General features: G+C 56.0%; 1 protein-coding gene across 7 annotated transcripts in view; it reads left to right on the forward strand.

Annotated features, from left to right (window-relative positions):
- Positions 1-14,245, forward strand: part of FGD3 (FYVE, RhoGEF and PH domain containing 3) — a 79,685-nt gene that overhangs the window by 52,970 nt on the left and 12,470 nt on the right. For all 7 annotated transcript variants that reach the window (XM_006161463.3, XM_006161467.3, XM_027765528.1 and 4 more), the window contains exons 6-13: positions 1,853-2,009; positions 6,629-6,767; positions 7,432-7,490; positions 9,026-9,172; positions 10,617-10,709; positions 12,410-12,489; positions 13,507-13,537; positions 13,979-14,086. In XM_006161463.3, the coding sequence (XP_006161525.1) occupies positions 1,853-2,009; positions 6,629-6,767; positions 7,432-7,490; positions 9,026-9,172; positions 10,617-10,709; positions 12,410-12,489; positions 13,507-13,537; positions 13,979-14,086 (814 nt within the window). The remainder of the gene's footprint in view (positions 1-1,852; positions 2,010-6,628; positions 6,768-7,431; positions 7,491-9,025; positions 9,173-10,616; positions 10,710-12,409; positions 12,490-13,506; positions 13,538-13,978; positions 14,087-14,245) is intronic.

Genomic DNA, 14,245 nt, shown 5'->3' on the forward strand with positions numbered 1-14,245 from the left:
CCCCCAGGGGAGATGGTCACGCCGCAATCCCTTCTCCTCCATTCTCCTCTCGGGATCTGGGGCACGCACGCACACGCGCCCGGCGTGAGTTCTCAGCTACCGGGTCCAGGACGCAAACTGCGGTCGACTACATGGGAGTCCAGCGACATAGCCATTACACTAACTGCTGGTTCCCAATCACATATATCTTTACAGTGTATTACCTTTCTTTTTCCAGCATGATTACCATGCATATCAGTCAAGACAAAGACATTACTATCCACAGCAGCAGCAGCAAATAGCTTTTCATTTTTTCCAGATGATTTTATTTATTTATTTGATTATTCTTATTTTTTTGAAACATTCGATTGCTATACATCATTTGGCCTGTAAAGAGAATTTACCCAACATGAAATATTCCTCAGACCAGTCCAGTTGAGAAAACTATGCATGTTATCATCAACAGATAATAAACCATTTCTGTGTCCCACTAATGTCATGCTTCTCTATTTTTATTTTTCTTTTTTTTTGTAAGAGGTTTTTGCTGTAGGACACGTGCACTCACCAGAGAGACAGAGAGACCCAGAAAGATAGAAAGCAAGAAACCACCCCTTGGGGGGACGGCCATGCTGAATTCCTTTTACTTCAGTCTCCTCCTGGGATTTTGGGCATGCACACATGCACACACATCTTGCATGAGTTTCAAGCCACCAGGTCTGAGACTCAAATTGAAATCAACTACATAGGAGTTCAGTTATATAACCATTATGCCATCTGCTGGTCCCTATGCCTTTCTATTTTTCCTCCTTAATTTTTGAATTTTTGAGAGAGATTTATTTATTTATTTATTTATTTATTTATTTAAATTTTTTTGCTATAGGGTGCGTGCACTCACTGGAAAGACGGAGAGAGACAAAAAGTGAGAAATCACCCTCTGGGGGGATGGCCAATGCCATAGTCTCTTCTCCTCCATTCTCCTCTTGGGATTCTGGGCACATGTGCACACGCATTGGGGTGAGTTTTAAGCCACCAGGTCTGGGACTCGAACCACAATTGACTACGTGGGAGTCCAGCAATGTAACCATTACACTATCTGCTGGTCCCCTGAGAATGAAGTTTTAACAGTTCCAAGGTCAAAGATTAGTACCAGATTTTTCTGCTTTTTGAGATGGACTTGTAATCCCCATCTATGGCGGCGGTCAGTCTTCACTGTCCGCTGGCAAAGGACGCCTTCCCCAAGGCCTCGCCGGCACCAGACAGAAGCAGTGTCTCTCATCTCTCATTTTGAAGGAGTAAGACAGCCCTCCGGTCCCTTGGACAGCTGCCCATCATTCCGTGCGTCTGTGATCACTGATACCACTCCGTCTCAGACGTCGGTCCTAAGCCCAGGCTGTGGACACGTTTCTGTTGGTTTGTTTAGTTTTGCTATAGGGCATGCACACTCACCAGGGAAGGACTGGGGAGTGAGGATCTCTACCCCAAGGGGATAGGCCACGCCACAGTCCCTTCTCCCTTCTCCTGGGATGCGGGCACACGTGCACATGCAGCCCGTGTGATTTCAAGCAGCCGAGTCCGGCACCTGAGCTATGAAGTCAGCATGTGGGACCAGCCCTGTAGCCTCCATGCCACCCGCAGGGCCGGCGGCTGTGCATTCCGGGCTGCCTCTTGTTTGATCTAGTAACTCACTGCTTTCTACCCGACATGACATACATGGGGAAGGAAACCGCGGCTTGGAGAGGGCAGCCTGTGCACCCGCCGTCTCACCTTGCTGCAAGCCAGGTCGCAGCTCTAGGCAGTCTCCTGTGGCCCCCACGAGGGCCATGCTCACTGACTTCAGTGTCCGTCTTACCTGGGCGGTTGCTTCCTCACAAAGGGACACCAACCCCCGGCTCGGGGACATCCTGCAGAAGCTGGCTCCCTTTCTGAAGATGTACGGCGAGTACGTCAAGAACTTTGACCGCGCGGTGGGGCTGGTGAGCACGTGGACACAGCGCTCGCAGCTGTTCAAAGACATCATCCACAGCGTCCAGGTAGGGCGGCCGTGGGGTACGGACGTGGCCCAGAGGAGGGCACCAAGCTGGTGTGTTTAAAAAAAAGACACGTGTGGGAACCAGCAGTTAGCGTAATGGCTATGTCGCTGGATTCCCACGTAGTTGACCGCGGTTCACTTCCCGGACCCCGTGGCTTAAAACTCACGCCGGGCGCGTGTGCATGCGTGCCCAAGATCCCGAGAGGAGAATGGAGGAGAAGGGATTGCGGCATGACCATCCCCCCTGGGGGGTGATTTCTCGCTTTCTGTCTCTCTGTCTCTCTCTGTCTGTCTGGCGAGCGCACGCGCCCTATAGTGAAAATCTCTCCAAAAAAAGAAAAAAAAAAAGACACATGTGAAATCAGTAAAGTCATGGGATATGTCTAGAGGTTCTTGTTTTAGATTTTTGCCACAGAGCGCATGCGCTCCCCAGAGAAAGACAGTGAGAGGAAAATGGGAAATCACTCCCAAGGGGAATGGCCACACCAAAATCTCTCCTCCTCCATTCTCTTCCTGGGATTTTGGGCCTGCATGCAAAAGCATCCAGTGTTTTATAAGCTGAGGAGGGCTCAGGGCTCGAACCACAGTTGGCCATGTGAAATCCAGGGCCTTCACCAATGCCACACTGATTTTTCTTCTTTATCTGCAGACGGCCTTTCCACGGCCCTTGCCGCTCTTACTCCTGCATACGGATCTCCTTCCTCTTGACTTCCAAGGCTTTCCTATGTTACCTGTCACACGTGTCAAATTAGTTTTCTCCTTTATCTTTTATTTTTTAACTTGATGGTGTTATTTGTCAGGCAGAATTTGGGGGGTGTTAAGCAACTGTATTCAGTATTTTTGAAAACTAATTTCTTTTTGAAGCCTTTAAAGTAATGACTGGAAATGCACTATCTAAGGTTATATAAATTACATTTTCTTCTAATTTATGGCTTCATGTAAAACAATTAAAAAGCAGGTCCAGAATAGTTTCCCGGTGGGAGATGGTACGTGTTCAGCCCACAGCACTCGTGACCCTGAGCGTGCACACACACAAGCACACGTGACACACGTGACACACTCACGCCCCCACTCACCCTGAGGGCTCTCTGTGCTGAGGGAGGGGACGCTGGGGCTGGATCTGCAGCTCCCCTGCACCGTCTGTGTTTCCCCAGACTCTGATCAGCAGCTCACACGCAGCCTGTGCTGCATCCCAGGCCCTGAGCCCTGCAGGTGTCTGTCTCGTGTCAGTATCGGGTCCCAGCCAGGACAGCTGTCCTTAGGCCGCAACCTTTCTCGTCTTTTGTACCCTATAGCTCTCGCGTGTACACCTGGCCTCCTAGCCGTCTCAGCAGCTGTCCCTACGTGGCAGTCTCTCCCAGCCACCCAGAGCTCTGCTCTCACCGACAGCGCCCCTGCAGGACCCTCCACCCTGGCCGCGGCCCTTCAGGTGCCTATGCTGCCTGTGTCTGCAGGTTGGGCACCTGATTGTCCCAGCTGTCGTGACGACCAGGCCTGCCAGCCAGAAGGGACTGGCCAAACAGCATTGCCCAAAGACTGCTTGTTTAGGCTTATTTATTTATTTCTTCTATGAGTGAGAGAGACAGAGGCAGAGAGACAGCACCAACAGGGTTGTGACACGACCACCCACCCTGCCCCAGCCGGCCCAGATCACAGGCGCTCTCGTGCTGTGCTGGGAGGTCTGTGGACGCTGTGCTGGGAGGTCTGTGGACGCCATCCTGGAGCCCTCTCTGGGGCAGCCTCAGAGTGAGGCGGGTCACAGGGCGGTGCAGGTGCAGTGATGCGCAGTCCCCCAGGGCACGAGCTCCTCAGGCTCCCCTGCACCAGCCCCTGGGCCGGCACCCTTCCTGTCCTGTGCTCCAGTGGCTCTTTTCTGTTCTGTTCTTTCCCCGCACCCCTCCTCCTTCCTCTTCCTCTCGTCAAGCCATGATCTCTGCAGCTTGCTCTGCCAGTCGATATCAGATTTGTTTTCTTTTCTGAGGAAGGACAGTTGAAAAAGATGAAATTGGGATTAATCTGGTGGGTTCCCAGGTGGTCAATCAACATGGGGACTCCTCTCTCGGCTTCAGGGTGACGAGGAGGCAAGGCCTCCTTGGGTCGGTCCCTCTGGCCTCTCGTGTGGAAGCTGTGACACTGCAGTACCCACCCAGCTGCACAGCACGGGGCCATGCGTGAGTGAGGCACGTCCTCCAGGGCAGGGATGGGCGCTCGTCCTGGCACAGCCTGCCGCCCGTCACACCTGCAGGCTGGGCTCCTGGGTCCGGCAGGCCCTTGGGGACCAGATGCTTTCGGGGTTGGGATGATGGACTGTGTGCAGCAGCTGCCCTAGCTGTCTGCTTTGCCCCAGGAGCTGAGCAAGGGCTCCAGTGCACTGGTGCTCCAGGCATCTGGTGGGCAGGGGCTAGAGGGGGCCGCCAGCACCCCGCAGCAAGCAGGCCGGCCTGCCACAGGAAGTCTCCAGCCCTCGCCCGCCGATAAACGCCAGCACTGACACGGGCAGAAAGCTCAAACTGCAGCGGGGGTTCCCGTGGACCTGGGAGGCTTCCTCTGTTCAACCCAAAGCATATTTAAGTTATTCAAACATATTTGGGAATAATTTCAAGTGTGTATGGGAAAGTAGCAAAACTGACCAGCTGTCCCAAACTTAACCTTTCGTCTGGCCCGCCGTTCTCGCTCACCACACACACGATCGTTGTCTTTGAGCCTTTGAGACGAATCTGTCCCTGTGGCCCACCGTCGCTCAGTGGGAAGGATATTGTCTTGTGTGGCCACAGCACAGTGACCAGCCAGGGAGCTTCACATCGATGTCACTGTGCCATCCGCGCCATTGCCACACCATGTCACCAGTCGTTCCAATAGTTCTGGCTTTTTCCTGGCCCCAACCCACAGCAGGGCTGTGTGTTGCCTTCATTGTCATTTCCATTCCCTCTGTCCAGAAGGGCCACTGTCTCATCTCCCCGAGGAGTTTGGCCAGCTGTGTGCACACCTCTCGGCCTGGCTGTGCCTGCTCTTGGTCCATCACTCCGGTCAGGCTGGGCCCCCTGGGCAGCCCGTGGGAAGCAGCTCTCACCTCATCCTGCCTCGTGGCATGCCGTTTCTGTCTGTCCGTTCCTGGGGGTGCCCACTTGATTCAGGGTGTGTCTGCCAGGCCTCTCCACAGTGAAGTTAGAGCTTTCTCCCCATTAATGTGTTTTTATCTTCAGGACCAGCAGATGGCGTAATGATTACGTTGCTGGACTCCCATGTGGTCAACCAGGTACAAATCCTGGACCAGTGGTTTAAAACTACGCCTGGCCGTGTGCGTGTGTGCCCAAGATCCTGAGAGGAGAATGGAGGATTAGGAATTGTAGCATGGCCACCCCCTGAGGGGTGATTTCTCACTTTCTGTCTGTCTCTCCAGTGAGCTCATATCTATCTATCTATCTATCTATCACCTTTCTATCTATCTATGTTTTTATCTTTAAATTTTATTTATATATGTATGTATGTATGCACACATGCATGTATTCAAGCCAGAGAGCTTGTACATGCATGAAAGAGAGAGCAAACCCCCTGTGGGAGCCTGGTCATGCCGCAATCACTTTTCCTCCATCCCATCAGGTGCCTGGACACACATACGCCCAGTGTGTTTTTTAAACCTCTGGGGCTGGGATTCGAACGACAGTCGGCCATGTGCAGCTCCTCCTGCTCAGCATTTTACCACTGTTCTGTGGGCTAGCCCCTATTAATTCACTCCTTGCATGAAGATATATTGAGATCCTGTAAATATGCTGCTCCCCATCACCCCCGGGAGCGGCCGTTTCTGTGAACAAGCAGTTTTCCGGCCCTCTGTATCCAGGGCCTTTCTGAGGTCACCTGAGCTGTCAGCCATTCCGTCCTGGGCCCAGCGCTGGGCGAGGCTGCAAGTTTCCAGCCCGTGTGTGGGTGGGAGAGCAGGCGTACAGAATGGTGGGCAGTAGCCAAGTGGGTAGTGCCAGGGGAGGAGGGGACAAAGTGGCATGAGGGGACAGGGTGACCACTCTTAGCACACGTGTCAGGGCTAGGCTGCCTTCAGCCCTCCAGCTCCTCCTCATGGCTGCCGGGTGAAGTCCAGGGCTTCGATCCAGTCTTGGGCCTGCACTGGGCCCGGCAGCCATGAGGAGGAGTTGTGTGTCAGAGAGGTGTTGTGTAGGGAGCCACCGAGTGTGCTGAGCAGGGGGCTGCCAGAGTCTCAGCCTCACCTACCCTGTGCTTGTCATGAGGGGGCTGCAGAATCCTCAAGCGGCTCCAAAACCCTCGAGCAGCTCCAAGCAGGGGGAGCAGTGCCGCCCGTTCCCTGCAGGGAGTCGGGCGAAGCTCTGCTGGTCTTTCGGCAGAGCCAGGGAAGGAGGGCCGAGGGTACACGGGGACAGTGACTGAGGAGGGGGAAGACCGTCTTTGCCATGGGCGTTCTCCCCAGTGATCCTGTGTACCCAAGAGGGAGCTCTGGTCGAGGGCCAGCCCCTGGGTTCTGTCCTTGCTCCGTGGCTCTGATCCTGGGCCTCAGTCTCCCCAGCTGGGATGCCTGGTCTGTGCCAGCTCGGGTGGCCCTGCAGTGGCCAGAGTGGGGCTGTGATGCCTATACTGCCCTCTGTCCAACAGAAGCAGGAGGAGTGCGGGAGCCTGACCCTGCAACACCACATGCTGGAGCCCGTGCAGAGGGTCCCCCGCTACGAGCTGCTGCTCAAGGACTACCTGAGGAGGCTCCCTGAGGACGCTCCTGACCGGAAGGATGCGGAGAGTGAGCCGGGCCTGCAAGGCTGGGGCTACGGGGGTGGGGAGGAGGGCTCCTACTGAGAACTCTGGCGTTGGGGGGAGAGAGAGTCAGAGATACAGAGAGAGGCAGAGGTAGGGGGAAGAGGCAGAGAAAGAGACATAGAGAAGAGAGAAACACAGAGGATAGGGAGGAGAGGGCGGAGGGGAGAGGGAGAGAAGAGGGAGGAAGAGGCACAGAGACGGAGAGCGAGGGAATTACCTGAGCAGCTCCGAAGTCACTTTGTGTCTCTGAGGGCAGAGAAGCCCCCCTGCTTCAAGTGTGAGGATGGACGCTGGTTCTGGGGGAGGTCCTGCTAGATGCTGCCCCCACTCCCCCACCCAGAGCTCAGGCTCCGGGAATGGGCCTCGTGGGGCCGGCAGCGGCTGCTGTTCCGAAGACGGTGATGTGTGGCCAGTGGGCAGCACAGGGCAGGCCTCTGGGTGGGAGAGTGGGGTCTCCCCGGTGCTGGCCCAGCAGCCCCTCGGCAGACACAGTGTCTGTGGGGCCGTGGGTTGCACCCCTAGCCCAGGCCCAGCCCGGAAGCAGCTCAGGCACACCGTCCTGCAGGCAGCTGCCCTGGAGCCCAAGGCCGACTGAGTGGGCCTGAGGGCCGCCGCGTGGTCTCGGCTCAGCCACGTCTCCCCTGCAGGGTCCTTGGAACTCATCTCCACAGCTGCCAACCACTCCAACGCCGCCATCCGGAAAATGGTGAGTGTGGCTCTGGAGATTCGCTTGGAGGGGACTGTGCAGCAGCCCAGGGAGGGTGAGGCCAGGCAGGCCCCTCGGCTCCTGGGTGGTCGTGGCCCTGTCCCACACTGGGAAGGCCGCGGTACTAGGTTAGTGGCCTCGGCACGTGGTGCTCTGTGCCTTCATCTCCTGTCCACGAAATGGGGCATGGCAGAGCCTGCACCCCCAGCCCCCAGGCCCACACCGGGTGCATGCCCAGCCCCCAGGCCCACACCGGGTGCACACCCAGCCCCCAGGTCCACACCGGGTGCACGTCCAGCCCCCAGGCCCATACCGGGTGCACTCCCAGGCCCCAGGTCCACACCAGGTGCACGCCCAGGCCCCAGGCCCACACCGGGTGCACGCCCAGGCCCCAGGTCCACACCGGGTGCATGCCCAGCCCCCAGGCCCACACCGGGTGCATGCCCAGCCCCCAGGTCCACACCGGGTGCATGACCACCTGCCGTGACACATACCAGGTGCATGCCTAGCCTGCTGGGTACACAGCAGGTGGGTGCCCAGCCCCCCCAGTATACACTAGGTATGCACCTAGACCCAGGTTCACACCCCAGGTGCACCTCCAACCCTCCACGTACACACCAGGCACACGCTCACGCCTCCTCCAGGTAAACAGTAAGTGCACGCCCTGCCCCCCAGGTACACACCAGTGCACACAAGCCCTGGTACACACCAGGCACGAGCTCAGCTCCTCTAGTAAAGGGCAGGCTCTCGCCCAGCTCCCTGCATATCCTCCAGCTTCCTGCAGTTCCCCCTAACTCTCGCAAAGCCCTCAGCCCTGCCCTAGTTGCCCCTCCATGTTCCCCACTGCCAGCTCCTCTCCTGCCCCCACACCTGCCCTGTGTCCTGTGACCTACTTCATCTACCCACATCATGCCAGAGACAGAGGGCCACCTCCCCATGTGCTTCGGGTCTGCGGGCACTCATGTCTGAGCTGGGATGCCAAGGCACAGCTGGGGTGCCAAGGCACAGCTGATCCAGGCTCAGACCACCAGCTGTCGCCAAGGCACCCATGGGCTCCTCTCTGCCTTCTGCTGCATTGGCTCCCGCACACACTTGGGTCAGGAGCTACCGCTCCTCTCCCTTCACACCTCAGGGTGCTCCCACCACCCCACTTCACCACCTAGCCATCCTTATGGCCAGATGAAGGTGACGTAAGGGTTGCCAGGTATGGATAATGGCCACCATGCTTCCGTCTGCTTGTCTGTTAGCTGAGAATGACCCTGGCACCTACCTCCTAGGGACTGAGTTAGAACGTGCACCGTGTGTAGGACAGTACTTGGCACACGGTAGTAGAGTTGGCTGCTGTTGTGTTTATTATTATTATTGTTAGTCTGTGCATGGTGAACTCCTATTCATACTTCAGTACCCACTTGAATGTCCCCCCGTGTATTCTGCTGTCTGTAGGCTTACAGGGTTCTGGGTCGTGGTTATAGGGTGGCTTCTGCTGGCCTTTCTTTCTTGTGATCAGACAGCTGCCTGCCCCTTGTCTCATGCAGGAGAAAATGCACAAGCTCTTGGAGGTGTATGAGCAGCTGGGGGGAGAGGAGGACATCGTCAACCCAGCCAATGAGCTGATCAAGGAGGGCCAGATCCAGAAGCTGTCAGCCAAGAACGGCACGGCCCAGGACCGCCATCTCTTCCTGGTGAGCCATCTGAGACACCCTTGTTCCCCCGCATTCAGGCCCCAAACCCTTGCCTATGGCTTTGCCCATTCGTTGTGAACATCTTTTTTTTTTTTTTAAAGTTTTTTTTTTTTTTTGCATATGTGCTCACCAGGAAGAGAGAAAGAGAGACAGAGAGGGAAAAAGAAATCACCACCCATGGGGGGATGGCCATGCCACAATCCCTTTTCCTCTTTTCTCCTCTCTGGGATCTTGGGCTTGCATGCACATGCACCTGGCATGAGTTTTAAGCCTCAGGGCCCAGGACTCAAATAATGGTTGACTACATGGGAGTCCAGTGACATAACCATTACACCATCTGCTGGTCCCTATTTATTTATTTTGAAAGTATTTTTTTAAGTTTTAAAAATCTGCATTCACAGCAATTCGCTCTAGTTGCACAGTTCTGAGTTTTGACAAATACAACCACAGTCAAGTTGCAGAGCAATGATTGATGTCCGGAAGTTTTCCTGTCATGCCCCGTGGTGGAAAAGCTCTCCAGCCCTGCCCAGCAACCACAGTCTGCTCTGTTTCCCAGAATTCCTCATAAACGGCCTGAGGGTGTCCAGCCTCTGCAGCTCCGAACATGCGCTAGGGAGACCCAGCTCTGAGGACCTACCCCAAACATTCAGGAGTTTGTTTTGACCATGCAATTAGCCCAGCTTCATGGCTGACAAGCTAACAAATCGAAATCTTACAAGAATAAAGCTGGAGTCTACACTCCTCACTGGAAGGTGTAACCACAGTTAAAACTACTAAGCATGTCTTTTTTTTTGACTTAGGGCAGGTGAGTTTGCTGAAGAGAGACAGACAGACAGTGAGAGGAAAAGTGAGAGGAAAAGTGAGAAATCAACCCCCAGGGGCATATCCACACCAGTCTTTTCTCCTCTGACCTCCTCCTGGGATTTTAGACATGTACACACACATGCCCAATGTGATTTTTAAGCTGCTAGTCTGGGACTAGAACCTCAGTGGGCTATATGGGAGTCCAGTGCCTTAACCACTATGCCACCTGGTGTCCCTTACTGTGTGTGCCTTTTTTTTTTTTAAGAGGTTTTTCGCTATAGGGCGCGTGCGCTCGCCAGACAGAGAGAGACATAGAGACAGAAAGCAAGAAATCACCCCCCAGGGGGGATGGTCACGCCGCAATCCCTTCTCCTCCTTCTCCTCTCGGGATCTTGGGCATGCACGCACATGCACCCGGTGTGAGTTTTAAGCCACCGGGTCCGGGACGCGAACCGCGGTCGACTACGTGGGAGTCCAGCGACATAGCCATTATGCTAACTGTTGGTCCCACTGTGTGTGACTTTTAAAATAAATCTTACTTTACAACATTAACGGGCAATTCCAAAGGGTCCCATGCGAGGGGCTCCTGGGCCTGGGTCGCCAGCCGGGACGGTGTGCTCATGGTGTGCTCCTCTCGCAGTTCAACAGCATGATCCTTTACTGCGTGCCCAAATTGCGGCTCAAGGGCCAGAAATTCAGCGTCCGCGAGAAGATGGACATCTCAGGCCTCCAGGTGGGTGAGCCCCGCCCTTCTTCCTTCCCGACCCGTCTTCTGGAGGGGACCCAGCTCTGGGCGCCTCAGCACTCCCCGCCGTGCAGACTTCAGCCCCGAGCTGCGTGGGCTTTGTCTGGAATGGAGGCCATGTAGGAGCAGCATCTGGGCCCTGGGGTCCTGGGCTGGGCGGGCAGGCCTCTGCACCTCTGCTTGGCCACCTGCCAGGGTGCTGTGAGCCCCGTGCTCCGAGGCTGAGGCCAAGACTGGGTTGTTAGGAAAGCCCAGTGCACAGCCACAGCTTTGGGGGTTGGAGGGACGGTGTCGGACAGCCCTGGACCTGGATGGTCCCCCACCTGAGACAGCCTGGGCCCCTTCGCAGCCCCAAGGGCCATGGTCAGGGGCAGGTGCAGGTCTGCCTGCCCTGTCAGGCCCCAGGTCCCTAGGTATCCTCTCCCATGTGGGACCTGGGATCTTCGAGCTGGAGGAGGGGTCCTGGGCACATGTGTGGCTAGGTCTGGGATTCCTCCGTCTTTGCTGTCCCTGTCCTACGTGCCTGTTCCATGTCTCATGGAGGGGGGCTGGAGTGGGTCCTGTCCCCTGTGGAGAGGGCTCCCCAAACGCTGGCTAAGTCCATGTATTTTATCACTTCACAAAGTAACATTTGGCTTAAATGACACCCCAGAATACCTTCGTACCTGAAATTCTCTGAATCCAGGTGAAGAAATAGCATTAAAAGTCAAGACTGACTGGATAAACAAAATACCTTTTCCATAATTAAATGAAATCATTTTTCTAGTTTCTATGGAAGAAATCGGTCTTGTAGGGCCAGTAGGTAGTGTGGTGGTTAAGATGCTGGACTCCCACATGGCCGACTATGGTTGGAGTCCCGGACCTGGAAGTTTACTTTCTCATCTTCTCTCTCTTGAGCACACATGCTCTGTAGCAACTTAAATAATAATAATAATAATATATAAAATTAAATAAATCATTCTTTTTAAAAAGAGAGAGAGAGAGAGAGAGAGAAAGAAAGAAAGAAAGAAAGAAAGAAAGAAAGAAAGAAAGAAATCAGTCTTATTTCCCTTGATCCGATGTATTAATGCAGATGTTTTCTACCTATGGTTGGAAAAACCCAGAAATTCTGGACAGGGCCCAGGGCCCTCATATTTCCTTAAAGTCAAACAGCCAGGTGGTTCTGGAGGGCTCAAGGCCCACCAGGAGCTGCCGTCTGTAGTCTGTCCTGACAGAAGAGGCAGTGGCTCAATGTCACATAGCCCCTGGGTTCTCAGTCTCCCATTGGCCCCTCAGGGCTTGGACATCCTGGCCAGGCTTCCTGGTTCTTCTCATCAGAGCCTCACCCCACCCAAAGGGAGGCTGTGCCTAGCTGTCCCTGTGGGAAGGCTCCGCTGGACAGGGCTGGTTCAGGGTAACTCCAAAACAGCCCCGAGAATCCAGGAGGCTTGGGTGGCACAGTTCCAAGCATGAAGGATGGTGGTCCCAGTCCTGTGGAGGCAGGACTGATGGCCTGTTGTCCCCCCATGGACAGGCCTGCAAATGGTCTTCCTATGGTCACTGTGGCCCTGCACTTGCATGCTCCCCTTCCTGCAGGCCCAACAGCCCCCAGGTTGCCTCTACGACCCCTCCAGGGGACCCCTCCAAGTCAGGGAGCATGAGGCAGGTGGTCTGGCTTACACTTTGCTTTTTCGTCCTTGTCCCTTTAGGTGCAGGATGTCGTCAAGCCAAATGCGGCACATACATTTGTCGTGACTGGGAAGAAAAGGTCCCTGGAGCTGCAGGCACGGTAGGCGGCGTCCCCAGTGTGCACGTCTCTGCCCTTCCCTGGCTGGGGAGCCTTGCTGCCATTTCTACTGATGGATGTGGCGGAGAAGTAAGCCTCCACCTGTCCCCGTTGTGGGCTGGCCGCACGCTTAGCCATCCCGGAGGTCCTTCGAGGTGCCTGTTCTGCATCGCTCCTTTCACTTCTTGTGCCTCTGGCCTCTCCCTGTGCCCTTCCCCAAAGCAGCATGCTCTCGTTCTGACCCCTGCCCAGGGACTCAGCCCGCCTGTCTCACTGCACGGTGGAGCGGCGGCACCCTCAGGTTTACGTCTGTGCCCGGGTCGCTCTGTCCGCCGGGAGATTCCTGACCTAGCCCTGCTGGTCAGAGAAGTATATCTGTTTTACACTCCGCTGGCTATTGTCACGTACCCTCTAAGGTAGAGGCCCCCAGCCCCCAGGTCACCGAGGGGTACCTGTCTGCGGCTTGTTAGGGCCACACAGTGGGAGGGAGCAAAGCGTCATCTGTGTTTGCAAGCACTCCCCTGGCCTCACGGCCTCAGCTCTGCTCCTGTCAGGTCAGCGGCGGCGGCAGGTTCTCCAAGGAGCCTGGACCCTGTCGTGGACTGCACTTGCAGGGTTCTAAGTCGCCCACTCTCAGAAACCACCTTCCTGGTCCACGCAAACATGATCTCCGTGAAACCAGTCCCCGTGCCTAAAAGGATGGGGACAGCTGCTCTAAGGCAACGCCCAGCCTGTGCCGAGTGGCCCCGTGGGGGGTCTAGTCTCCACCAACCACACAGCTGGCCTCAGGGGATGCTGCTTTACACCCACTGCAGAGGGCACTGCATGGCACAGATGGGCCCCCTGGCCACCCCTGGCTGCACCCAATCACCCTACTGGGCCTCCTCTGGCTACGAGCATTTCAGGGCCCTCGGGGTGTGTCTCCCACATACCGTGGCCTTCTGTGTGGGGCTGGAAGGAAGGGAGGGTTATTGTCAGTCTCCAAGGCCGGATTAGTAACATACTCCTTCGTTTTAATAGGACGGAGGAAGAAAAGAAAGAATGGATTCAGGTAAATCTTCTAATGCTTTCAGGTGACCAATGGCCGTGTTGCTAAGCCCATGGCATTCATGCTGGGGGGGAGTGGCCAGTACTGCCCACCCAGCTGAGTCCCCCCTGAAGGGACACAGGGCCACCATGTGGCTGCAGAAGCAACTCCAGGTGCCACCAGCCTTTGACCCATCTGCTTATCTAAGCACTCCCCACCCCCGTCCCCATAAATAAATACCGCTGGGCCCAGGGCACCCAGTTAGGCGTCCTCTCCCCGGGACAGACCTCCTCGTTTGGGTGGCTCCACGGGAGAGCCTGTGTCTTGATCAGGGGACTAGGGTGACCCGTGGCCCAGGCAGCACTCCAAGGACACGAGGGTCTCTCCTGGGGACAGAGGCAGGCGTGGCCCTCTGGGAGGAGGCACTCTGCTGCTCTCTGATGTCCTGCTGCTTTGCCGGGCCAGGTCATCCAGGCCACCCTCGAGAAGCACAAGCAGAACAGCGACACTTTCAGGGCCTTCAGCAGCACCTTCAGCCAGGATGAGGACTCCAGCCTCCCTCCAGACTCCCCGGTGAGTCGGTGTCAGCGGGTGGGGTCGCGGAGGGTGCCCATGGGGACAGGACGTGGCTGCCTGCTGGCGAGCAGCGGGGAAGGGTCTGGGCAGGAGCACATGGGGACCAGGTGGCTGGACGGCACTGAGCGCCCGGCTGCCCACTCCTCCCCTCCCTCC

This window comes from Tupaia chinensis, unplaced genomic scaffold, assembly GCF_000334495.1.
Source record: "Tupaia chinensis unplaced genomic scaffold, TupChi_1.0 Scaffold138619_1, whole genome shotgun sequence".
In the NCBI taxonomy this organism is placed as follows: Eukaryota; Metazoa; Chordata; class Mammalia; order Scandentia; family Tupaiidae; genus Tupaia; species Tupaia belangeri.